General features: G+C 37.1%; 1 protein-coding gene and 1 non-coding gene across 2 annotated transcripts; one reads left to right on the top strand and one right to left on the bottom strand.

The window, feature by feature from the left end:
- Positions 1-1,663: 1,663 nt before the first annotated feature.
- Positions 1,664-6,301, bottom strand: LOC113295218. The gene is made up of 4 exons (XM_026543565.1): positions 5,405-6,301; positions 4,515-4,700; positions 1,902-1,933; positions 1,664-1,781 (listed from the first exon to the last, which is right to left on the bottom strand). Exons 1-4 carry the CDS (start codon positions 6,299-6,301, stop codon positions 1,664-1,666), a joined length of 1,233 nt encoding a protein of 410 aa, XP_026399350.1.
- On the top strand, positions 6,009-6,115 carry LOC113300706. Its single transcript, XR_003335901.1, has one exon. It is a non-coding gene; the product is annotated as a small nucleolar RNA R71 (small nucleolar RNA).
- Positions 6,302-9,883: the final 3,582 nt, after the last annotated feature.

Here is a 9,883-nt window from a genome sequence, read left to right on the forward strand (position 1 = left end):
TAGTATCAACATGTATTTGCAAAGTAACTCTAACTGTTAGAGCATAGATCGGTTGAACTCACCAAGCGTTGGTATGTCAAGTTTGGTTGTCATATTTTATTGTGTCAAAACTCATCTAAAAGTCGCTTGATTATATACTACAGTCAACTTCGTTTAGGTTAGACTAGATAGTTTAGGAATGTTGAGACATACAAGTATTACTCCGAAGACCTGAAGAATGTGAAGAATAAGCGAACTACAACGATAACATCATCCTTCCTCTTAAGGTTAGTAATATTGACTTGAACTGTTTCATTCCTAACGTATCTTTCAAGTCGTGTTATATTGAAAACGTAACTGCGAAGCTGTATATACTGTACATATTGTATAATAATGAGGTTGTCAACCTATCAATAATAATTCTCTTATGCTACACAATTCTATAAAGAAATAGTGAGGCAAGTTGAGTTCAAGTCCAGGGAGGTGTGAGTTTTAAGTTATTATTTGTAACAAGTTGTTATTGTTGAAAAGAAATTTTTTGAAAATTATAAAGATTGTACTTCAAATTATGAGATGGAATTGACTAGAGATTCATTCTCCACTACCAAACAAGATATTATTAATCATACAAGTGTACCCTTCAAATAAATTACGTTTGTTAACAACTTAAGACAAGTTATAAGATCAACTAATCTTTAGATTCCTTAAATCACCGCATGGAATAAGTTCTCTAGCGGATTCTAATCAAATGAACCACCTAAAATAAGCTCTCTAGGTGTAATTCAATCAATTGATAAATTTGTGAATCAAGTTGCTCCTAGCCACATGTTTGTAAGCTCGACACATTAACCTAGGGTTATATTTTACACACTATTGCATACAAAATCCCTTTGCGACAAATAGTGCACTGCTACTTATGTAAAGATTACTCTAACAATTACGGATTAAAGTTCTCTATACTAGCATTAGAGTTGCATACAAAATACCTAATTGCGCACTTAGATACCTAGCATACTTCTCATGGTCATAAGATCGGTAAAAGACAATCAACAAAAGAAACTTATCGAAAAATAACTTGCATAAAATTGATTAATAAAACATGCTTGGAGTTTTGAAATCCTCCTCAATCAATAAAGTTATTAGCTGCTCATATTCTTAATAGTAAAACACATGGCTCAAAAGAGGTTCAGAAAAGCAAACAGTTGAGATGGAAATCTTGGCAGCGAACCAAGCTGATGTTGATAATGCTCCGGTTCAAAATTTTGTGCCGTCCTCCGGTGGTAAAAGAGATAGATTTTGTTATGTTTCTGCGCATTTCTTTTATAGCTTTTGGTCCCTGCAAATTCGTGACCTAAAACAGACCAAGCAATCCTCAACATTCACAAACCCTACCAGCTTTTAAATCACAGTCATTCATCTCACAAAATTGACGGCCAAGACAGCACTTTTTTGGCTGTTTTCACGACAAGAATTTCACTAAATCTCTGCAATAAATTGGTGCCCAAGTTTTGTTTTCCTGTAGGCTTCGAAGTCCAGTCTTATCTGCTACCAAACACACCTTCTACTCAGCCCACAAATTCACGACAAATCAGCCACAAAGCCCCTTAGTTCACTGACCTTCTGAACAAACCAAATTACCCAAACAGGAACCACATGTAGCCTAGTTCTACTCGGCTTCTGCCATTCAGTTGCAATTCAAACAACTGCCAGATGCACCTCCTTCACTTCCTACAGAGCCATGGCTCAAAGCTGCACAAAATTGGCACAGAACTGGTGGTTTCCTCCCTACTTTCTTAGCTTCTCTGAACATAGCTCGTGTACATCACAGTAAGAAACCACAATACCCACAACAACAACACTTCTTTCACTGCCAATACTCGACCTGTAATATCACCACAACTCAACCACTTCTCTCTACTGACCTCAGCTCTTGAAACATCACCCCAAACCCCATCTGTAAACAATCACAAGTCACAAGTCACAGCTCATAACACAATAGACAGCAGCAATACTTCTTCGACTACAGTTAAACTCATTCCAGGCCATAGTCTTCAAGTTCATTCCCATTTGTACCTCCTCCATATCTCAGCAGCAGCTCAATTGACCTTCACAACAACATCAGCTCCGATTTCGCACCACTGACCCATGGAAATACTTCACAGCTTCCTCATCTTCTTAGGATAAGTCCTATGGGCTAGATATCTAGATGCTAGATTGGCCATCCACGTCAGATAGGGAAACCTCCTAAGTCCTATGGGAGTGCTAATCTAGCAGCGAGATTAGCAGTCCACGTCATCTGGTACCACTGAGCGTCGAACCATTCAGCGTATTGGTCACTTTCTGAGCGCCGAACCATTCAACGCTTTAATCTCATCCGTTAGATTTTTGTGATTTTTCTGAGCGCCGAACCATTCAGGGTTTTGGTCGCTTTTTGAGCGCCGAACCATTCAGCGTTTCAATCTCGCTGATAGTTGAACTGCGAGCAAATGCTAGGAGAGAGAAGTATCCAAAATTAGTGTTAACTTTTTTCCCACACTTTTTTCTTGATTTGCAACACTTTTTCGCCAATCTAGCAGTTCAATCTAGCCCATATGGGTTAGCCTTACATGACCCAGATAGTCAGCAAAACTCATAGCAGCAACCATTGTAACAGCTGCGAACTAGGTGGTATTAAACTGATGGTTCAACTTTTCTTTCGAACAGTTGATATACGCAACCTGATGGTGTTGTTGTATGTTGAGAAACCATCTCCTTCAGTTCTCCAATTCCTTCAATTTCACATTCAACACAGCCCAATAACTTCATTTCTTCCAGGACTTGTAAACTAGACTCAATCATCACCATTTACTGCAACATTCAACCACAACAACGGCTCAACTCCAGCACACAGTTGAACGTCTTATTAAGATCATTCCCTTGTTGCTAACTCATACCAACAGCTCCATCTTCTTCTCACTAATTTATAGCTTGAAATCATCAAAAATTGAAATAGATTCGTACCCATACCTCCACTCCGTCTTGTCTTCAAAAATCAGTCAAAAACACCTTGGAATACACCCACAAAACTGGACAGCAACAACTTCATTTCTCGACTGTTTCGGCTACAGAAAACAGACTCAAAACCAACCCAAATTCTACTAATTCGAAAACCCATCTTCTTGAGGTTCTAATCTTTTGAATTCTCGCCATCCTTGCTCATCAATCACCACCAACTCAAGTCATCTTCCCTTCTTTCTTCTCGACAAATCTTCTCAGACGAAACCTATCTTGTTTTTTTGTTCTTCTCGTCTTAGAATACTTCTTCCAACCCTTAGCAGACTAACACGAACCTTGGCCAGTGACGGCAACTGAGTCTTAGAGCAGCAATAGCAAGTTCCGGAAACTGTTCTTCACTTTCTCTTTCTACTTGTATATTAGTCTCTCAAATTGGTCTAAAGGAGACCTAATTTCTCTTCTATGGATTTTCAGTCCACCAGCACATGTGTGCTTCGCTTGTGTGAACTCCGCTGAACTTGTGTGAAGTCTAGTTCTTCTACAGAGTGTAGAAATTTCTGAGCCAGTGTTAGCTAGGCCCATCACAAATGGACAACAGGTCCAGCAAATTCTACCACCACACAAGTTCCATTTTGGTATAACCAAATTGAAACTATGATGGGACTATGTCTTGGGAATTTTCCTGATATAAAACATTTAAGAGAAAGAAGTTAGTGGCGCTTTTCCTTCCTTTTCGCGACTTCGAACCATTGTACCTAAAAACATAGAAAATAAGTGTAATATACAAAATTCCAAGAAAACTAATAAGAAAAGTGTAAGAAATTGTTATCAAATTGGGTGTTTTAGACACCTATCAAATTCCCCCACACTTCATCTTTGCTAGGCCTCGAGCAAATTAAACTAATCTAATATACAACAACTCCGTTTCATCGAGACTATGGTTACTTTTAGCGGAATGTAACAAGCCTTTGAACCCCTAGGAGTCCCTAGTGGACGAGTTATAGTCTCGTGAAGGTTTACAAGAGGTATACCTACAAAACCTATACTCCAACTCAAAGCTACTTTTGAAAAATAGAGAATAAACACTAAACTAGCTATTTAGTTGGCATCTAATCCCGACTCAGCTAATATATACCTCATCGTCAAGAAAAAATTTCATCTACTTAGAAAGGCTAGTGTTCATTCTAAATTTTTCAAAAATCCCTAAAAGTCGGAGTTTTGCCTACATCAAAACTTTTTTTTTTATGAAACCCTTCCCTCATACTTAAACATGACATTGTCCTCAATGGAAAACGGACTCTAATGTATGATTCAAAACAGGGCATTCCTAATATGATGCAAGCATAATAAACACGCACGAAAAACTAAAAACTAAAAAAATGCAAAGATGAAAGGTAAGAAATACGATACAAGTGGGTTGCCTCCGCCTAAGCGCTTGGTTTAAAGTCGTCAGCCCGACTTACTACTTGAACGCATCCTTAGCCAACGTCAACCTACTCAACATCAAAACAGGGGTACACATCACTCGGGTACCTCATCACCTCAAAGATGTTGAAGCGTACGACCTCCCCATCAAATTCCATTGTCAAAGTGCCTTCGTAGACATCAATCTTAGTTCTAGAAGTTCTCATAAACGGTCTACCCAACAACAAAGGTGTAGACGAGGATAAATTTTCATCATTCATATCAAGAACATAGAAGTCCACCAAAAATATAAGCTCATTAACCTGCACCGAAACATCCTCAACAACCCCTTTCGGGTAACATTAGATTTATCGGCAAGTTCTATAACTACACCGATACTTTTGAGAGGACCAAGATTTAAGGATTCATAAATTGAAGCAGGCATAATATTAATGGATGTACCTAAATCTAGCAAAGCTTTTGTAAACCTTGTCTTACCAATTGTACAAGGTACAGTGAAACTACCGTGGTCTTTTAATTTAGGTGGGAGTTTTCTTAGAAGATACCCCGTAGCGTTTTCCCCCACACTCATTACTTCATCACCGGTTAATTTGTGCTTGTTGGTGCACAATTCTTTCAAGAACTTTTCCTAGCGAGGAACTTGCCTTATCGCTTCAAGGAGTGGTATGTTCACTTGAATATTCTTGAATATCTCATAAATCTCTTTGTATAGCGTCTCCTTCTTTGACTTTGCAAACCTACTAGGAAAAGGTGGAGTGACATTAGTAGAAACAATAGGTTTAGAGTGAGAATTTGTTACCAAATCAGCCTTGTTAGGGGCTGTTTCGTCCTCTTATTGGTCTAAAATAGGTCCATTAGCATTCGGTGATGTTGTCAGTTGCTTAACTTTCTTCCCACTTCTTAGATCAATAGCATTGACACTATCCTTATGGTTCAACGGTTGTGAAGGAAGCTTTCCAGACCCTTGTGCTTTGAGTAGGTTTATATCATTATCCAATTAACTAACTTGGTTTTGCACATCTCTCATAGCCATCTCGTATTTCTGCTGGAATTGGTTGAACCCTTGCACTGACTTCGAAATCTCTTGCATCCCTTGCATCATAAGAGTGAATTTCTCATCCACACTTGTGACTTGAGTTTCTTGTTGTGGTCTTTGCATGAATTGGTAGCCACCTTGTTGATTGAAAATAGGATTTGTTGCAGCTTGCTTGTTGGCGTAACTGAAATTTGGATGATCTCGCCAACCCGGATTGTATGTGTTGGAGTACGGATCATACCTTGGCCTTTGATGATTTTGGAACATGGCATTTGCGTGCTCCATATTGCCTTCATATGATGAAACAATCACTGCAGAAATTTGTTGCATCATCCTCTCCATATTACACATCCTTTGTTCCATATGAGAAGCTTCACCAACCTCATTAACCTTCTTTACAAGTGTTTCTTCTCGGGAGGAAAATTGTTGCGAATTGGATGCCATATTCTTAATCAAAGCTCTTGCTTGTGCGGGTGTCTTGTCAACTAAAGTTCCACCACTTGCAGCATCAATCATTGTCCTATCATTTAATAAAAGTCCTTCATAGAAATATGGGATGATAAGTTGCTCCGTGATTTGGTGATGTGGACAACTTTGACATAATCTCTTGTATCGCTCCCAATACTCATACAAAGTCTCACCTGCCTTTTGAACAATGCCACATATCTCTTTTCTGATTTTTGCTACCTTGGATGCGGGAAAGTACTTCTCAAGAAAATATTTCTTCATACCGGTCCATGTAGTAATACTACCTGCTGGGAGACTATAAAACCACTCCTTGGACATATCCACAAGAGAAAATAGGAATGCTCTAAGCAGAGCGTTATCGGTTTCAACGTCCTTTGGTTTCACACTTACAAGTACCATGTGGAATTCTTGAAGATGACGATTTGGATCTTCTTGAGAAATCTTAGAAAACTGGTAGTATTATTACACAAAACATTATTTCTTTACAGACACAATCATATACCTTAAATAGGTAATGATAAGACACACAGATCTTTGACACACTTACAGAATAAGGTCAAGTCAACTAATGTTGACTTGACATACAGTATCCAATACACCCCCTCAAACTGATAAGAGCACACACAATCAGTTTGAGAACAGAGAAAAGAGGAAAGAAAAAAAAATATATCAATTAAACTATAACTCTGTAAGACTAAATGATGAAGTAGTCTGTAACTGAGAAGAAGAATTCTGCAACTGAGTATGCATAAGAGAATGCAGCAATCTGGAGAAAGTAGGAGAACAAAGCCCTTTGGTAAAAATGTCAGCAATCTGATCTTCACTAGCAACATGTTGAAGTTGTAAGAAACCCTGCTTAACCAGCTCCCTTATTGTGTGATACTGAATATCTATGTGCTTTGTCCTGGCATGAAAAACAGGATTAGTTGCTAAGGCCATTGCGCTGGTATTATCACAATAAAGTAATTTTGGAGTAGTAATTGAGATGTTAACTCAGATAGCAGATCCACTATCCACTTCAATTCAGCAGAAGCTACAGACATACATTTGTATTCAGCTTCAGCAGAGGACTTAGAAACAGTTGGTTGTTTCTTATAAGACCAAGAAACTAAATTATCACCCAAGAATACTGCATACCCTGATGTAGACCTTCTAGTATCTGGACAACCAGCCCAATCTGAGTCTGTATAAGCTTTTAAACACTGTAAACTACCTTTCTTTAAAGTAATACCTAGACCCGTTGTTCCTTTTAAATATCTGAGTATCCTCTTAACTAGTTGCAGATGAATATCTGTTGGAGAATGCATAAACTGTGATACATAGTTGACTCCAAAGCAAATGTCTAGCCTTGTGAAAGTTAAATATTGTAAACTGCCTACAATTGTTACTCACTGACATCAGTAAACTTATTACCATCATGCAAAGATACTCTTGCCCCTTTTGTAACTGGTGTATCACAAGGTTTGCAATCAAGCATGTTTGCCTTAGATAACAATTCCAAAGTGTATTTATTCTGAGTTAAAACAATAGAATCATGTCCCCTAACAGCTTCAATTCCCAGAAAATATCCCAAATCTCCTAACTCTTTCATAGAAAATTCATTTTTAAGAGCAGTAACAAAACCATCAATCATAATAGAAGAATTGTCAGTCAATAAAATATCATCAACATACAGTAACTGAACAATTATACATTGCTGAGGGAAGTATACAAACATTGAATTATTTGTGACTGCCTTCTTAAAACCATATGAAATCAAAAAAGACTTAAACCTATGAAACCATGCTCTAGGAGCTTGTTTCAACCCATATAAGCTCTTCTTCAATTTACAAACAAAATGAGAAGGATAATCAGGATTTATAAAGCCTTGAGGTTGTGTCATGTACACATTTTCATTCAAGAACCCATGCAAAAAGGTATTACTCACATCCAACTGCCTAATTTGCCAATCAAAAGCTAAAGCCAATCACAGAACAACTCTTACTGTTGTATCCTTAACTACTGGACTAAAGGTTTCATTAAAATCAATTTCATCGTGTTGATCATAACCTTTTGCAACCAATCTAGACTTGAACCTATCAATTGTTCCATCTTGTTTCTGTTTTATCTTGTACACCCATTTACAGCCCAAGATATGCATATGTGGTTATGGAGCCACATAATCCCAAGTATCATTATTTCTTAAGGCTACATATTTATCTTTCATAGATACTTGCCAATCAGGAATACTCATTGCTTGCTTAAATGTTTTGGGCTCAGATAAAGTAGTTAACATAGAAGAAAAGGCAGAAGGAATTGGATATTTGGAAGAAAAATAAGCAACATGATCTGGAAAGAGTTTAGGCTTTAAAATTCCTTTTTGAGACCTAGTAACCATAGTAGTTGTAGAAGAAGAATCAATAAGAGAAGATGTCTGAGAAGGTAAAGAATCATGTGAAGAAGAAACAGAACTGAAAGAATCATCAGGCACAGACAAAGAATTAGAAAAATAGAACTATGTTTCATCAAAAACAACATTTCTTGAAACATAGAACTTTTTAGTTACTGGGTTGTAACACTTATACCCTTTATGGAGAGGACTATATCCAAAAAAAAATACATTGAGCAGTTTTAGGAGATAATTTGTCAGCTCTTGCATAAGCTAAATGAGGATAACAGATAGTACCAAAAATTTTAAGAAAAGAATAATCTGGAAGTGTTCCAAAAAGAACTTCAAAAGGGGATTTAAAACTTAAGACTTTTGTAGGAGTTCTATTGATCAAATAAGAAGCAGTTAAGAAAGCATCATACCAGAATTCTTTGGGACAAAAATCATTGAACAACAAAGTATTATCCATTTCAGTAACGTGTCTATGCTTTCTCTCAGCTAGACCATTCTGCTCTGGAGTTTTGGGGCAATAAGTTCTAAGTTTAATACCACTTTGATCAAGAATGGTTTTAAAAGGACCTTTCACAAGTTCAGCAGCACCATCCACTTGAAAAGAAATAATTTTTGCAGGAAACTGATTCTCAGTATGTTGTTTAAAATGTGCAAAGCACTGAGAAGCATCAGATTTAAGTTCCATTAGGTATATCCAATTGAACCTACTGAAATCATCAATAAAAACAATATAGTATATATATCCATGCAAAAAAGGAACAGTTGGACCCCATACATCACAATGTACAAGAGATAAAGGTTTGTTTTCATGAGAAGTAGACAAATCAAAAGGAAGTTTCTTGCTTTTAGCAAGTTGACAAGGATGACACAAAGAAAAAGAAGGAGAATTTGATAAAGAAATTTGTTTGGAAGATTGTAATTTTTGAATAATAAGACTAGAGGGATGACCCAGCCTATCATGCCAAACTTGAGAAGGAGCAGACAAAGAGGCAGACAAGACAAGTTTTTTAGATGGAAATAAAACAGAATGATTCAAAGGATACAAGTTATTAACTACATTACCATGAGCAAGCAAAGCATGAGTATCCAAATATCTAATTTCATATCCATAAGGAAACAGTTTAAAGTAGCAATGATTCTCTCTAGTAAATCTAGCAACAGACAACAAATTATGCTTCATATCTGGCACTAACAAGACATTGTGTAGCTTAAAACTAGTTTTAGGTGTTGAAATAGTTGATGTACTAGTAGAAGAGATAACGAGACAGTTACCATTGCCAACTTGAACTGAGTCTTTTCATTTATAAGAAGAAGTATTATGAATTAAACCATCATTGCCAGTCATATGTGTTGTAGCCCCTGAGTCAGCTAACCATTGTGGAGTTTCAGAAGTAGAAACAACTGAATGGTTTGAAAAATGTACATCCTCCATAGATGAAAACCCATGTTGTGGTTGAAACTGTTGTTGCTGAGCTACATTTGCAGAACTAGTAGCTGAAGAAGATGGTGGTGGATAGTACCTAAAATGGCACCTACTAGCATAATGTCCTTTCTTTCGACAAATCTGACACTCAACCTGGGAATAATCTCTTCTTCCACTT

This window comes from Papaver somniferum, chromosome 7, assembly GCF_003573695.1.
Source record: "Papaver somniferum cultivar HN1 chromosome 7, ASM357369v1, whole genome shotgun sequence".
NCBI classification, from domain to species: Eukaryota; Viridiplantae; Streptophyta; class Magnoliopsida; order Ranunculales; family Papaveraceae; genus Papaver; species Papaver somniferum.

Bases quoted from the DNA above. Each gene is read 5' to 3' on its own strand.
- LOC113295218 (XM_026543565.1), bottom strand. From the start codon at position 6,301: ATGGTACTTGTAAGTGTGAAACCAAAGGACGTTGAAACCGATAACGCT. The intron at 4,701-5,404 runs GTTAGTTAATTG...GTTTCGGTGCAG, and splicing joins TGAGAGATGTGCAAAACCAA to GTTAATGAGCTTATATTTTT. The intron at 1,782-1,901 runs GTCAGTAGAGAG...AGCTATGTTCAG, and splicing joins GTGATGTTTCAAGAGCTGAG to AGAAGCTAAGAAAGTAGGGA.